Raw genomic sequence first — 17,500 nt, 5'->3', positions numbered from 1 at the left:
GATGGGCGATAAATTAAATGAAAGTCAAATATTTATCCCAAACAATAAACACATACATACAAATATTCAAAACAAAACATCTTCTCAAAAGTTAAAAGAAAACCTCACAACAGAACAAGTAACTGATTTAAGGTTGCTTCCCACCTTCGCGGGTGTAGTTCGGGAAGAATTCGTACGCAAGCTAGCTTCAAGAAAATCCTAACAAACTATACATCAGAAGAAATCTTAACAAATGTAGTTTAAGAGAGTTTTCTTTTAGTAATATTTTGAATATCAGAATTTCCAGACACGCTTTCGTTTGTCACCATCTTTGGAAGGTTTTGGCGAAATGTCACGAAAATCGGTCAAATCTACATACCCTATAAACTCGCTCAAATTCAGTAGGAGAACCCTCGGTGGTTTCACTTCTTACTGGCTGATGACGCTTACTAAAAGGAAAACACACTTGAACTGTATAATTTATTAAGCTTTCTTCTGATGTATAGTATGTTAGGATTTTTCCCGAAGGGCACCCGCGAAGGTGGGATATAACATACGCTTGAATGTTGTTATGAGCATTCCAATCGTGTTCATTCACATCTCGCTCAAGCTTTAAATGTACAATTTACAACAAAGTTACCCTTTCTATGTTCATCTTGACGGTATGTGATCCGTCGAAAAACATCAATGATATTTTTTGAGAAATCAAAAGTAGGCCTTTTCAGTATTTTCCGAAATGATTTATCCAGAGCATCATTTGAGCGGCGAGAAGTAATAAGCAAGTTCGGAGTTTCAAAAAAATATGTGCCCGCGTCGGAATAAAAACAAGCATCTTTTGTTATGGAAATTGCTTGCAGAAAACTGCTTTCAAAATCTTTTGTACTTTTAATATAAAATTATGTTTGATTTTATCCCGACGCGCGCACGTGTTTTTTTGGAACTCCGAACTGGCGTATTGAAGCAGAAGAATGGTTGGTATCTAGTGAGTGTTTGATTGACATGCTATTAATGTCTGTTCACTTCGGAGTCTTAAAATGTTATGGGGTAGATTGCAGGTGATTTTTTTCTCTCTTTCTACTTGCATCCCTATTACCTTCTCATTTACCCTTGGTTCAACTTTCACGCAGCCCTTCCTTTTCACAAATCAATCCAAAAAAAAAAAAAATTTGACACCGAAACCGCCTGCTATGCAGTTGAGCTCTGGACTATGGCTTTGGTTCGCCTATTTGTCTACAAAAATTCCATAAAAGGCATGTTGACAAGTATTGACCTTCTTTGTGACCTTTATTAAGACCAAAAGTTAAGGTTAGCATTATTTTAAGCTTAGAGCAAATGTAGCTGTTTGTCCCCAGTAGAGAAGCAGCGTTTGGGGACACTTTGTGACGTTGCTTGTCTATATTCAGAGACACGAGTGATGTTGAAGTTGGGGAGAAGAGCAAGGGGACACTTTGTGATTCTGAAATCCACGTGCATCTAATTACTTGCACTTCTGGACATACAAAAGGGAGGGATAGCTCAACCTCAACTCCGAGATAGATGCATTGTATAAGATACAATTTAACCAACATCAAAATTTTCAAAGCCTGATGCAATCACTGGAATTTTTTTTACTTGTGACTACCGCAATATTCTGGAAAAATAAAACCCTTGGCAACAAGCAAATAAATTGCTTCGCTGGCAGGTGGTTATGTCCAAATTCTTTTTACAAAGAGCGAGTAAGCACTATTCAGACAATTTCAGTGCTAGCAATAAAAGCCGGACAATTTTTACATAAGCTTAGTTTACTGGCCTAGCTCCCACGAGTCTCCTATACCCCACTGGCACTGCGCACCGGTGGCTCAGTTGGTTGAGCACCGGGCTGTCACGCGGGAGGTCGTGAGTTCAACTCCGGCCGGACCAACACTCAGGGTCTTTAAATAACTGAGGAGAAAGTGCTGCCTTTGTAATTACATCTGCAAATGGTTAGACTCTCTAGTCTTCTCGGATAAGGAGGATAAGCCGGAGGTCCTGTCTCACAACCCTTCAATGTTCATAATCCTGTGGGACGTAAAAGAACCCGCACACCTGTCGTAAAGAGCAGGGCATGTAGTTCCCGGTGTTGTGGTCTGGTCTTTCTGGTCTGAATAGGGTAGGGTGGAGCACCTCGCATAGGACCTCGAGTCCTGTTCGTGCTCCTTCCCTCTGGGCAGGTTTGCCCAGTAGAAGAGACAAACCAGATGTCTCGTAAAGCAAAGAAAACGGCAGATCATCCGAAGTAATAATTTAAAGGTGTACGTTCGACACCTGCAAAAGTGATTTTTTCCATGAATCCTCGAGTCACCATCAACAAACATTGTGGTTAACATTCCACCATCTCCTTCACTAAAATACTGTGGCAATACACCCTTCAGACAATCTCAGACCTAGCAGTAAAAGTGGGACAATTCCTACACGAAACTAGTTTAATGACTGTCAGTTGGTATCGCCACATTCACAAACCACACCTGCTTCTTTATCAAACACAGTGATGCCAGTGGTGTTGGATATCAAGTGCTTGTAAGTTTGGATCTTTCATTGAACCTTGAAACATCCTTTTGAAGAGCCTTTTCGACATTGTGCTCCCACTATTTCTCTGCAACCTGGATGTTATACTTTATACATAGATTCCAGTGTCAGGGTATTTTGCCCTTCCAAGCATTGTGTCAGTGCCAGCTTGTTTCATGACCTAGTCAGGTTACCCACATTTTCCTCATTCTCCTTGCTATCATCACTCGATCAAGGCCTTGATAGCTTTGGTTCTGAGATATTGATCCTGAGCAGCCAGTACCAAGCCCTCGGTTTCTCTGTTCAAATCTCCATCACTAATCCAACCTTTCCTATCCCCTAAGATACTGTCCACGTAAGATCTTACTCTGCCAATTTCTCTGCGGTTCTTTAGTTTTTCCTTCCAGTATTGATCCTTTTTCCCTCTGATCGCTGTGATGTAACCTTGAACGTGTGACTTTTAACACTTGATAATATTTACCAAGGACGTCAAACACCAGATTGTGGTTGGGATATGGCTGATTTATTCCACAGCACAGTTGTCTTTACTTTTCCTTATTATGGCTACTTCTTTGCACTATTTTTCCAATTGAGGATACTGGGCCCTCTACCCAAAGGCACTGCTTTCTTCCCTTGGCCTTGATTGTCAAACCTACTTTGTTAACCTTACTTTCATGGGCCTTTGGTAAATGAAACTCTGTCCTATCCATCATGGCCTTAGCTCTACGATTCTCTACAACTGGCAATGATGTACGTTGCTCATACCATACAATTGTCGGCTGAGATGTTATTGTCTTCATATTGCAGCGACATTAACGCTCAAATTCCATTCTGGTTTTCCACTTTTCTTATAGATACTATTCACTGCAGTAGTAAGGAATTTGTGATGAATTTAGGACTGGGGTGCTCAACCTCTAATATTCTTCCCTCGTTCGTCTTGGTCGTTTGAATTTGAATTCATGATTTTTCTTTGATGAAGAAGCAAGGTGATGCGGCTTAGGGCTACGTAGATTGTGCAAATTCAAATGGCTTCCAAGACTCACAAAAATAAACGAGGAGGAAGGGTTTCTTTGGACAAGAATGTCAGCATCGCCAAGAAGAAATCAAATATGACAGAGAGCAGTGACGAGGATGATGCGAGCGTCAGCACTCCTTTGCTCATAACAACGTGCCGGTATCTGGTTTCATTCTCCAAGGATGGCTCTGTTTGGCCTCCTTCTTTCATTATGATTGCCTTTTGGTCTCAAAGACTTTGAGCTGATTTCTTCAAACTAGCGTAGCCTTTAACTTCCCAGAATTGCTTTGTGAGCTCCATTAAGCCTATCATCCTTCTGTTGTTGTTCTGCTTCTTTTTGAGCTTTGATCAGATCTAAATTCATTTTGAGTGCTCGCTCCGACCTGCTTTTCCCGAATCTAGTCATCGTCACCATCATCGTCATCAATATTTTATCTTTTAATGTAGTTGTTTATTTTTTTATATTTTGGGTGAGATAAATCAGTTTATCGGAATTGGCCATTTACTAACGACACGGAAAAAAACTGAAGAAGGACTTCACAGAACAACTTCAACAAGTGGTAAAAGCGAGAGTTGAATACAAAAAATGATTTCAATTCCAGCACCGTAATCACCCGACCATACTGCCTTCCTGCAAAGAGTTGACTAAAATGAGTGTATTATGGTCCTGAAATCTGAACTTTCAGAAAAACAAAATCGATTGTAGGGGTGCTTTAAAAATCGATGGAAAATTTCTCAACAATGCCCAAGGAAATTTGTACTGAATAAATGCATATAATCTCGTTTGTTGACCAGTCCAAGAACGCACGTACAAGATGATAAACATAATCTAATTTCTACCTAAGAAAAGTCGGGCTGTCTAAGATAAAATAATAAGGTAGATGTGAATGATTGATCCCAAATCTAGATCACGAAGCTATCATGACCAGCTATATAAGCTGGGATTGATTTGAATTACTCACGTAGGGTTTCATATCGTGTTGATGATAGTGGACCTGCAATGAGAAAAAGGAATTAATTAGAAAGGAATTAGAAACAGGAGCTAAAGATTTGATACCTCAGTCTACAAAGAACTGTAATTGGGTGAAAATAGTGTGCACCCAACAACATCAACAACAAAACGTTTATAGCCAAGCGTCAATCATGAAAAACAGATTGTGAGAACTGAAATCAGTGAGGAAGATTCTTGAAAAAGAAAAAAATGTCCTTTGTGATTGGTAAATAAAAGCGCAAAGTGTGTTATTGGTTCGCTTGTGACTAGTTGCTGAGTCAAATACAAGTTGACTTGTCATAATCATGATGGCAAACCCAACACTGTTCTGACACTGTTATGTTTAAAAACAGCTAACACCAAATCAATCAATTCATTAAAAACAGTTGCACCCCTAAGACAGTTTACATGCTGTTTTTATTTTCTGCAATTGCACTGAATGAGTCGCAAATTACCATTAGAAGTTATAACGATTCCTGCAATTTTTAATTCATTAGTATTTTCATTTGAAAAGTAGTCATAAATATACACATACACACACGAAATTGTACTGAAAGAGAGGTTGCATGTTAACCCCGATGAGTAAAATGAACTGTTTGTTTTATTTAGTTTCCCCATTCCTGGTGTACTTACGTACGTTCATTTCAACTGTGGGTTTTAGCAATGAAGACAACTGTTGTCAGTCACAGGGAATAAGGAAATTGATTAAAAACAAGATTTTAAAAGGTATTTTCAGAGTTGATGAACTTATTAAATGTCGCTGCCAATACACAACATTAGATTTCGTTAAGTTTATTGTTAACATCTCCGAACAAACGACCAAATTTTTTTACAAGAGTGCTTTTTTGGAGTTCTTATTTTTTCAAAATCATGCTTGAAAGTTAGGAGTGTGGCTTACACACGAGTCTTTACGCTAGTTCTTTTCTCTTTGTATTCTATTACAATAATTTCGTTTGTAATCAAGAGCTTTATTTTTCGATGTTGACTCAGGGATACTTGAAAAAACCCAAGAACTCCTTTGCAGAAATCGAACCTGGGCAGTGTGGCCCAGTGGTTAGTATGCTTGCCTTGAGATCCGGATATTCCGGGATCAAGACCCGTTCGTCGTCACTCCTGGTAGTCCCAGGTTCAACTTCCCAGCTGCACTTGTAAATAGCCAACTGGTTTGCCTCCGGCCAGTTAGGATTCTTAACAGTTGTTGTTGTTGTGTTCTGTCGTTTCGTTGATTGTGTTTCATTGGCTCTGAAAAGCCCCAATGGGGATAGGGTTAGGGTTAGGGTTAGGGTCAATGAAGTATGTATTTTATTCTTGTATTGTACCTACAAGCGTAGTTAGGATGCTCTACCACTGAGCAATAGGAGACTCATGGTAGCCTGGCCATTAAAACTAGGTTCATGTCACAATTGTGCCACCATACTGCAACGATCTAAATTAACAAAAGGAAGCACATTTGCCATTAATCAGTGTACCAATGGCATGGAACCCACAAATCTCCTACAGCTAAGTGGTAGAGCATCCAAACTAGTCATCAGAAAAAATTAAAGGAGAACTTGGATTTTTTTGGTGCCACCACGTTAAATGGCGTCAATCTTACATTGTATTTAGTACCAGGTAACCATAGTGACTAAAGAAGAAACGTCAATACCATGCAATTTTTGGTGGCATGATAACAAGCGCATGCTCAGAGATTACTATCTAGGACTCTTGAATCTCCAATAACGTGCATAGTTGGTGGTTTTTCTGGTCTGTTCGTTCAAGGCATTGGCTGCATAAAAAGGTGATGGCGACAAAACAAACTGCATTTAACCGCAAAACGCTTCTGAAATGTCCTATTCCAGCTTGCGTTGCATTGTCAACCACCTGTTAAATCTCCCCTTACGACACATTTGCAATAACCTACTCAACTCAAAACCCAGACGTTTCTGGTTTTACACCAAAAACCAAAGCACCTGCATTCAACCCTACAACGTTTCTGAAATGTCCCATTCCAGCTTGTGCTTCATTGTCAATCACCACCCTAGTTACAACACAATGACAAGAACCTACTCGACTCGAAAACCCAGATGCTTTTGGTAGTCCAAGCCTAAATTTGGAAACGTCAAAGGAAAGGAGAAAAAAAGCATGTCCTCGCACTTCATTAAGTCTGTTGTTTGCTCCTGAAAACAATATTTTATTGGGGCTGATTCTCGGGGAAATCTAACAGTGGGTATCATCATTGAACGGGTCGACTCGAATATCTCCATGAGGGTTCTTCAGCAGACAATTCTTTTGCGCCATGAAAAGAAAACAAATGTACATGTACCTTATTAATGTAGAGACTCTGATCTACGAGTATGACTTATTCCCCCAAGAGCAAAATCGGCGTTTGTGCAAACCTCTCTATTTTGAAACTGAAAAAAACAGTCGGCCATAACAAAAGGACTTTACTTTGTGAAATTTTATTTATAGATGAATTGAAAGATGGAGAATGTAGAGTCAATTTAGAGTTTCAATACGACCAGCTCCAGGGGGAATTTCAGTTGGATGGGCGATAAATTAAATAAATGTCAAATATTTATCCCAAACAATAAACACATACATACAAATATTCAAGACAAAACATCTTCTCAAAAGTTAAAAGAAAACCTCACAACAGAACAAGTAACTGATTTAAGGTAGCTTCCCACCTTCGCCGGTGTATTTCGGGAAGAATTCGTACGCAAGCTAGCTTCAAGAAAATCCTAACAAACTATACATCAGAAGAAATCTTAACAAATGTAGTTTAAGAGAGTTTTCTTTTAGTAATATTTTGAATATCAGAATTTCTCAACACACTTTCGTGTGTCATCATCTTTGGAAGGTTTTGGCGAAATGTCACGAAAATCGGTCAAATCTACATACCCTATAAATTCGCTCAAATTCAATAGGAGAACCCTCGGTGGTTTCACTTCTTACTGGCTGGTGACGCTTATTAAAAGAAAAACACTTGAACTGTATAATTTATTAAGCTTTCTTCTGATGTATAGTATGTTAGGATTTTTCCCGAAGGGCACCCGCAAAGGTGGGATGTAACATTACGCTTGAATGTTGTAATGAGCATTCCAATCATGTTCATTCACATCTCGCTCAAGCTTCAAATGTACAATTTACAAGAAAGTTACCCTTTCTATGTTCATCTTGACGGTATGCGATCCGTCGAAAAACATCAATGATATTTTTTGAGAAATCAAAAGTAGGCCTTTTCAGTATTTTCCGAAATGATTTATCCAGAGCATCATTTGAGCGGCGAGAAGTAATAAGCAAGTTCGGAGTTTCAAAAAAATATGTGCCCGCGTCGGAATAAAAACAAGCATCTTTTGTTATGGAAATTGCTTGCAGAAAATTGCTTTCAAAATCTTTTGTACTTTTAATATAAAATTATGCTTGATTTTATCCCTACGCGCGCAAGTGTTTTCTTGGAACTCCGAACTGGCGTATTGAAGCGGAAGAATGGTTGGTATCTAGTGAGTGTTTGATTGACATGCTATTAATGTCTGTTCACTTCGGAGTCTTAAAATGTTATGGGGTAGATTGCAGGTGATTTTTTTCCCTCTTTCTACTTGCATCCCTATTGCCTTCTCATTTACCCTTGGTTCAACTTTCACGCAGCCCTTCCTTTTCACAAATCAATCCAAAAAAAAAATTGACACCGAAACCGCCTGCTATGCAGTTGACCTCTGGCCCTATGGCTTAGGTTCGCCTATTTGTCTACAAAAATTGAATGAAAGGCATGTTGACAAGTATTGACCTTCTTTGTGACCTTTATTAAGACCAAAAGTGAAGGTTAGCATTATTTTAAGCTTAGAGCAAATGTAGCTGTTTGTCCCCACTTGAGAATCAGCGTTTGGGGACACTTTGCGACGTTGCTTGTCTGTATTCAGAGACACGAGTGATGTTGAAGTTGGGGAGAAGAGCAAGGGGACACTTTGTGATACTTACTGAAATCCACGTGCATCAAATTACTTGCACTTCTGGACATACAAAAGGGAGGGATAGCTCAACCTCAACTCCGAGATAGATGCATTGTATAAGATACAAGTTAACCAACATCAAAATGATGGAATGGAATCACTGATGGAATCACTGGAATTTTTGTTACTTGTGACTACCGCAATAGTCTGGAAAATAAAACCCTTGGTAACAAGCAAATAAATTTCTTCGCTGGCAGCTGGCCAAAATTCTTTTTACAAAGAGCGAGTAAGCACTATTCAGACAATTTCAGTGCTACAACAAGTTCCAAAAATAGTGGAGACACTTCACCTTCTTGGGGCGTTATTAATTTCCCTGTTATTTCTCATACTGCAGCCCCCCTTCCCCCCTTATCAGTGTTGCTAGCGAGACAAAAAAATGTTGGGAACTTAAGCAGTCAACATTGAAAGGGGGAGAGGGGAGAGGAAGTGGGAAAGCTTTAAATTCTAGATACGCCGAGTATTGGAAGTTAGAAAAGCTGTTTTTTAATGAAAGTGTCTCAACAATTTTGCAACTTATTGTAGCAATAAAAGCCGGACAATTTTTACATAAGCTTAGTTTACTGGCCTAGCTCCCACGAGTCTCCTATACCCCACTGGCAGATCATCCGAAGTAATAATTTAAAGGTTGTAGTTTCGACATCTGAAAAAGTGATTTTTTCCATGAATCCTCGAGTCAACATCAATAAACATTGTGGTTAACATTCCACCATCTCCTTCACTATAATACTGTGGCAATACACCCTTCAGACAATCTCAGACCTAGCAGTAAAAGTGGGACAATTCCTACACGAAACTAGTTTAATGACTGTCAGTTGGTATCGCCACATTCACAAACCACACCTGCTTCTTTATCAAACACAGTGATGCCAGTGGTGTTGGATATCAAGTCCTTGTAAGTTTGGATCTTTCATTGAACCGTGACATCATCCTTTTGAAGAGCCTTTTCGACTTTGTGCTCCCACTATTTCTCTGCAACCTGGATGTTATACTTTATACATAGATTCCAGCGTCAGGGTATTTTGCCCTTCCAAGCATTGTGTCAGTGCCAGCTTGTTTCATGACCTAGTCAGGTTACCCATAGTTTCCTCATTCTCCTTGATATCATCACCCGATCAATGCCTTGATAACTTTGGTTCTGAGATATTGTTCCTGAGCAGCCAGTACCAAGCCCTCGGTTTCTCTGTTCAAATCTCCACCACTCATCCAACCTTTCCTATCCCCTAAGATACTGTCCACGTAAGATCTTACTCTGCCAATTTTCTCTGCGGTTCTTTAGTTTTTCCTTCCAGTGTTGATCCTTTTTCCCTCTGATCGCTGTGATGTAACCTTGAACGTGTGACTTTTAACACTTGATAATATTTACCAAGGACGTCAAACACCAGATTGTGGTTGGGATATGGCTGTTTTATTCCACAGCACAGTTGTCTTTACTTTTCCTTATTATGGCTACTTATTTGCACTATTTTTCCAATTGAGGATACTGGAACCTCTACCCAAAGGCACTGCTTTCTTCCCTTGGCCTTGATTGTCAAACCTACTTTGTTAACCTTACTTTCAGGGGCCTTTGGTAAATGAAACTCTGTCCTATCCATCATGGCCTTAGCTCTACGATTCTCCACTACTGGCAATGATGTACGTTGCTCATACCATAAAATTGTCGGCTGAGATGTCATTCTCTTCATATTGCAGCGACATTAACGCTCAAATTCCATTCTGGTTTTCCACTTTTCTTATAGATACTATTCACTGCAGTAGTAAGGAATTTGCGATGAATTTAGGACTGGGGTGCTCAACCTCTAATGTTCTTCCCTCGTTCGTCTTGGTCGTTTGAATTTGAATTCATGATTTTTCTTTGATGAAGAAGCAAGGTGATGCGGCTTAGGGCTTCGTTGATTGTGCAAATTCAAATGGCTTCCAAGACTCACAAAAATAAACGAGGAGGAAGGGTTTTTTTGGACGAGAATGTCAGCATCGCCAAGAAGAAATCAAATATGACAGAGAGCAGTGACGAGGATGATGCGAGCGTCAGCACTCCTTTGCTCATAACAACGTGGCGTTATCTGGTTTCATTCTCCAAGGATGGCTCTGTTTGGCCTCCTTCTTTCATTATGATTGCCTTTTGGTCTCAAAGATTTTGAGCTAATTTCTTCAAACTAGCGTAGCCTTTAGCTTCCCAGAATTGCTTTGTGAGCTCCATTAAGCCTACCCTCCTTCTGTTGTTGTTCTGCTTCTTTTTGAGCTTTAATCAGATCTAAATTCATTTTGAGTGCTTACATTGTTCTTGTGCGAGATGTCCCTCCATCGTTCATTTCAGCAATTTCATCTGAAGTACTTGCTTGTTCATGAATAGGTTGCATTATGATGGCTATACTCACAAGAAAGAGCCCGGTTAATGTGAACGAGAACGTATATCGCTCCGACCTGCTTTTCCTGAATCTAGTCATCGTCACCTTCATCGTCATCAATATCTTATCTTTTAATGTAGTTGTTTATTTTTTTATATTTTGGGTGAGATAAATCAGTTTATCGGAATTGGCCATTTACTAACGACACGGAAAAAAACTGAAGACGGACTTCACAGAGCAACTTCAGTAAGTGGTAAAAGCGACAGTTGAATCCAAAAAATGATTTCAATTCCAGCACCCTAATCACCCGACCATACTGCCTTCCTGCAAAGAGTTGACTAAAATGAGTGTATTATGGTCCTGAAATCTGAACTTTCAGAAAAACAAAATCGATTGTAGGGGTGCTTTAAAAATCGATGGCAAAATTCTCAACAATGCCTAAGGAACTTTGTACTGAATAAATGCATACAATCTCGTGTGTTGACCAGTCCAAGAACGCACGTACAAGTTGATAAACATAATCTAATTTCTACCTAAGAAAAGTCGGGCTGTCTAAGATAAAATAATAAGGTAGATGTGAATGATTGATCCCAAATCTAGATCACGAAGCTATCATGACCAGCTATATAAGCTGGGATTGATTTGAATTACTCACGTAGAATAGTATGTCCTGGTGGTGATGGTGGACCTGCAATGAGACAAAGGAATTAATTAGAAAGGAATTAGAAACAGGAGCTAAAGATTTGATACCTCAGTCTACAAGTAACTGTAATTGGGTGAAAATAGTGTGCACCCAACAACATCAACAACAAAACGTTTATAGCCAAGCGTCAATCATGAAAAACAGATTGTGAGAACTGAAATCAGTGAGGAAGATTCTTGAAAAAGAAAAAAATGTCCTTTGTGATTGGTAAATAAAAGCGCAAAGTGTGTTATTGGTTCGCTTGTGACTAGTTGCCGAGTCAAATACAAGTTGACTTGTCATAATCATGATGGCAAACCCGACACTGTTCTGACACTGTTATGTTTAAAAACAGCTAACACCAAATCAATCAATTCATTAAAAACAGTTGCACCCCTAAGACAGTTTACATGCTGTTTTTATTTTCTGCAATTGCACTGAATGAGTCGCAAATTATCATCAGAAGCTTATAACGATTCCTGCAATTTTTAATTCATTAGTATTTTCATTTGAAAAGTAGTCATAAATATACACATACACACACGAAATTGTACTGAAAGAGAGGTTGCATGTTAACCCCGATGAGTAAAATGAACTGTTTGTTTTATTTAGTTTCCCCATTCCTGGTGTACTTACGTACTTTCATTTCAACTGTTGGTTTTAGCAATGAAGACAAGTGTTGTCAGTCACAGGGAATAAGGAAATTGATTAAAAACAAGATTTTAAAAGGTATTTTCAGAGTTGATGAACTTATTAAATGTCGCTGCCAATACACAACATTAGATTTCGTTAAGTTTATTGTTAACATCTCCGAACAAACGACCAAATTTTTTTACAAAAGTGCTTTTTTGGAGTTCTTATTTTTTCCAAAATCATGCTTGAAAGTTGGGAGTGCGGCTTATACACGAGTCTTTACGCTAGTTCTTTTCTCTTTGTATTCTATTACAATAATTTCGTTTGTAATCAAGAGCTTTATTTTTCGATGTTGACTCAGGGATACTTGAAAAAACCCAAGAACTCCTTTGCAGAAATCGAACCTGGGCAGTGTGGCCCAGTGGTTAGTATGCTTGCCTTGAGATCCGGATATTCCGGGATCAAGACCCGTTCGTCGTCACTCCTGGTAGTCCCAGGTTCAACTTCCCAGCTGCACTTGTAAATAGCCAACTGGTTTGCCTCCGGCCAGTTAGGATTCTTAACAGTTGTTGTTGTTGTGTTCTGTCGTTTCGTTGATTGTGTTTCATTGGCTCTGAAAAGCCCCTATGGAGATAGGGTTAGGGTTAGGGTTAGGGTCAATGAAGTATGTATTTTATTCTTGTATTGTACCTACAAGCGTAGTTAGGATGCTCTACCACTGAGCAATAGGAGACTCATGGTAGCCTGGCCATTAAAACTAGGTTCATGTCACAATTGTGCCACCATACTGCAAGGATCTAAATGAACAAAAGGAAGCACATTTGCCATTAATCAGTGTACCAATGGCATGGAACCCACAAATCTCCTACAGCTAAGTGGTAGAGCATCCAAACTAGTCATCAGAAAAAAAATTCCTGCAAATTAAAGGAGCACTTGGATTTTTTTGGTGCCACCACATTAAATGGCGTCAATCTTACGTTGTATTTAGTATCAGGTAACCATAGTGACTAAAGAAGAAACGTCAATACCATGCAATTTTTGGTGGCATGATAACAAGCGCATGCTCAGAGATTACTATTTCGATCCGTCTTTAGGTCTTAGGTCTGTATGTGTATCGTAGAATACGTTGGGCAGTGCTGTGATAGAGTAAATCAGTTGTTATTTGACTGTTCTTGTCGTCGATGAGTCGTTTGTAGAGTGCGGGAAGTTGCAGGCATCGGTTTATTGGTTCTCAGTTAGTAAACCAGCTTTCCAGTACGATCCGTTGGTAGTAGTAAGTGCTGTAGGTAACACACGCAGCAGAGTCCCACTGCATTCAACCGCAAACGCTTCTGAAATGTCCTATTCCAGCTTGCATTGCATTGTCAACCACCTGTTAAATCTCCCCTTACGACACATTTGCAATAACCTACTCAACTCAAAATCCACACGTATCTCAAAAACAAAGAAAAGGCAACTGACGACCTCTCGTCGATCCATACACCCACCCACCAACTTTTCAGGCAATGTCTTAACTATCTAGGACTCTTGAATCTCCAATAACGTGCATAGTAGGTGGTTTTTCTGGTCTGTTCGTTCAAGGCAATGGCTGCATGAAAGGTGATGGCGACAAAACAAACTGCATTTAACCGCAAAACGCTTCTGAAATGTACTATTCTAGCTTGCGTTGCATTGTCAACCACCTGTTAAATCTCCCCTTACGACACATTTGCAATAACCTACTCAACTCGAAAGTCTTCGACAAAGTCTCTCATCCACACTTGCTACTAAAACTTCAACATCACGGAATCAACGGTCAATTATTGGATTGAATCACAGACTTCTTGACTACCAGAAGACAAAGAGTAATAATTGACGGCCATTCTTCCGGCTGGTCTGAAGTAACATCTGGAGTGCCTCAAGGAAGCATTTTGGGCCCGTTGCTCTTTCTCGTATATATTAATGATTTCCCCTTAGCCGTTAAGTGTAACTGTGGACTCTTTGCTGATGACAGTATCCTTCACCGGAAAGTTGCTTCAGTGTCTGATTGTGATGAACTTCAAACTGACCTTCATAATGTCCATGACTGGTGTAATCCCTGGCTTGTCACTCTGAAGTCTGAAAAGTCCAAGGTCCTTGACCTATCAAAATCTAAGGATCCTCGCCATCACGAGTACTGGTTGTCCGACAAACCCTTATCAGCAGTGGACCACCATAAGCACCTTGGTGTCTGGCTGGAGTCTTCCCTGTCTTGGGACTACCATATAAACTATATCTGTGCTAAAGCTAATAAAGTTCTGGGTCTCATAAGAAGAGCCTTTGGTTCACACAATCCTGAAGGAGTTACGACAGCATATAAGACTTTAGTGCGTCCAATTTTGGAATATGGTTGTCAGGTCTGGAATCCCTACTTAGTGAAGCACATCAAAGGCATAGAGTCAGTACAGAGGCGAGCTACTCGAGTTATTTGCGGATCAGAGAAAGAATATCAGGAAAGACTCGGGACCTTGAAATGGCCCTCGCTTGAGTTAAGAAGGAAGTTTATCTGCTTAGTGCAGATGTACAAGATTATTTTTGGGCACTGTGACATAGATCCTCATATGTTTTTCGATGTATTATCGAAAACGCGTAGGAACCATAATTTCAAGATAAGACCTAAGAAGACACGTGCGAATTATTTCAAATTTACTTTTTTTAATCGCTATATAACCGACTGGAATAGCGTTCCATCAAACATTATGCGTGCGTCTTCATTGACTAGTTTTAAATCCTATCTTTTAGATCATTTGTGTCAATCTTAAAATGAGATGTGATTCGTTTGGTTAGCTTTCTTCTTTTTTTTTTTTTTTTTCTTTTTTTTTTCAAATTTTTCATAGATAATTTAGTCATGGGGAATATTCTTAGTATGGGAATTTAGTTTCCCCCAACTATTCTCCGGTTTTTATTTATTTCTCTTTTTTCTCGAATTTTATTTCTATTGTACATACATTACCATGACAAAGCATTATTAAACTATTAAACTATTAAACTCAAAACCCAGATGTTTCTGGTTTTACACGAAAACCAAAGCACCTGCATTCAACCCTACAACGTTTCTGAAATGCCCCATTCCAGCTTGTGCTTTATTGTCGATCACCACCCTAGTTACAACACAATGACAAGAACCTACTCGACTCGAAAACCCAGATGCTTTTGGTAGTCCAAGCCTAAATTTGATAACGTCAACGCAAAGGAGAAAAAAAGCATGCCCTCGCACTTCATTAATCTGTTGTTTGCTCCTAAAAACAACATTTTATTGGGGTTGATTCTCGAGGAAGTCTAACAGTGGGTATCATCATTGAACGGGTCGACTTGAATATCTCCATGAGGGTTCTTCAGCAGACAATTCTTTTGCGCCATGAAAAGAAAACAACCGTACATGTACCTCATTAATGTAGAGACTCTGATCTACGAGTATGGCAATTTATTCCCCCAAGAGCAAAATCGGCGTTTGTGCAAACCTCTCTATTTTGAAACTGAAAAAGGCAGTCGGCCATAACAAAAGGACTTTACTTTGTGAAATTTCATTTATAGATGAATTGAAAGATGGAGAATTTAGAGTCAATTTAGAGTTTTAATACGACCAGCTTCAGGGGGAATTCCAGTGGGATGGGCGATAAATTGAATAAAACTCAAATATTTATCCCAAACAATAAACACATACATACAAATATTCAAAACAAAATAGCTTCGAAAAAGTTAAAAGAAAACCTCACAACAGTGCAAGTAACTGATTTAAGGTAGCTTCCCACCTTCGCGGGTGTAGTTCGGGAAGAATTCGTGCGCAAGCTAGCTTCAAAAAATTCCTAAGAAACTATACATCAGAATAAAGCTTAACAAATGGAGTTTAAGAGATTTTTCTTTTAGTAATATTTTGAATATCAGAATTTCGCGACACACTTTCGTTTGTCATCATCTTTGGAAGGTTTTGGGGAAATGTCACGAAAATCGGTCAAATCTACATACCCTATAAATTCGCTCAAATTCAATAAGAGAACCCTCGGTGGTTTCACTTCTTACTGGCTGGTGACGCTTACTAAAAGGAAAACACACTTGAACTGTATAATTTATTAAGCTTTCTTCTGATGTATAGTTTGTTAGGATTTTCCCCGAAGGACACCCGCGAAGGTGGGATGTAACATTACGCTTGAATGTTGTAATGAGCATTCCAATCGTGTTCATTTATATCTCGCTCAAGCTTTAAATGTACAATTCGCAAGAAATTTACCCTTTCAATGTTAATTTTGACGGTATGTGATCCGTCGAAAAAGATCAATGATATTTTTTGAGGAATCAAAAGTAGGCCTTTTCAGTATTTTTCGAAATTATTTATTCAGCGCATCATTTGAGCGGCGAGAAGTAATAAGCCAGTTCAGAGTTTCAAAAAATACGTGCGCGCGTCGGGATAAAAACAAGCATCTTTTGTTATGGAAATTGCTTAAGGAACATTACTTTCAAAATCTTTTGTATTTTTAAAGTATGCTTGATTTTATCCCGACGCGCGCAAATGTTTTTCTCGAACTCCGATTTGCCTTATGGAACTATAAGAATGGTTGATATATAGTGAGTGTTTGATTGACATGCTATTAATGTCTGTCCACTCCGGAGTCTTACAAATGTTATGGGGAGGATTGCAGGTGATTTTTTTCTCTCTTTCTGCTCGCATCCCTTCTGCCTTCTCGTTAACCCTTGGTTCAACTTTCACGCAGCCCTTCGTTTTCACAAATCAATCCAAAAAAAAAAATTGACACCGGAACCGCCTGCTATGTAGTTGAGCCCTTGAATATGGCTTTGGTTCGCCTATTTGTCTACAAAAATTACATAAAAGGCATGTTGTGTAGTATTGACCTTCTTTGTGACCTTTATTAAGACCAAAAGTGAAGATTAGCATTATTTTAAGCTTATAGGGCAGATGTACCCGTTTGTCTCCACATAAGAATCAGCGTTTGGGGACACTTTGTGACGTTGTTTGTCTGTATTCAGAGACACGAGTGATGTTGAAGTTGGGGAGAAGAGCAAGAGGACACTTTGTGATACTTACTGAAATCCACGTGCATCTAATTACTTGCATTTCTGGATATTTTTGGAAAAGGGAGGGATAGCTCAACTTCAACTCCGAGGTAGATGCATTCTCTAAGTGTTAAATTTTGAAATCAAGATTCAGACTATTTTGATTATGGGAGGCTATCACAGCTGGACAGTGACCTTATTACTCACCTTCCACAGATTCTTTCCGCATGCTCAAACCAAGTTTTTCCTTCCCTGTAATGAACCAGAATTAAAATTAAACAATGAGGGAAAAGAGCTTCGAAACTTATGGAAACA

The 17,500-nt window shown here is 39.1% G+C and overlaps 1 protein-coding gene across 1 annotated transcript in view; it reads right to left on the bottom strand.

Annotated features, from left to right (window-relative positions):
* Window positions 1–17,500, bottom strand: part of LOC137997581 (uncharacterized) — a 191,188-nt gene that overhangs the window by 10,252 nt on the left and 163,436 nt on the right. The window contains exons 15-17 of the mRNA XM_068843667.1: window positions 17,393–17,437; window positions 11,498–11,530; window positions 4,480–4,512 (exon numbers count right to left, since the gene is read on the bottom strand). Of these exons, the coding sequence (XP_068699768.1) occupies window positions 4,480–4,512; window positions 11,498–11,530; window positions 17,393–17,437 (111 nt within the window). The remainder of the gene's footprint in view (window positions 1–4,479; window positions 4,513–11,497; window positions 11,531–17,392; window positions 17,438–17,500) is intronic.

The sequence above is a fragment of the Montipora foliosa genome, chromosome 1 (genome assembly GCF_036669935.1).
Source record: "Montipora foliosa isolate CH-2021 chromosome 1, ASM3666993v2, whole genome shotgun sequence".
NCBI classification, from domain to species: domain Eukaryota; kingdom Metazoa; phylum Cnidaria; class Anthozoa; order Scleractinia; family Acroporidae; genus Montipora; species Montipora foliosa.
Note: the sequence above shows the minus strand (reverse complement) of the source record. Positions and strands in the feature narration are given on the sequence as shown.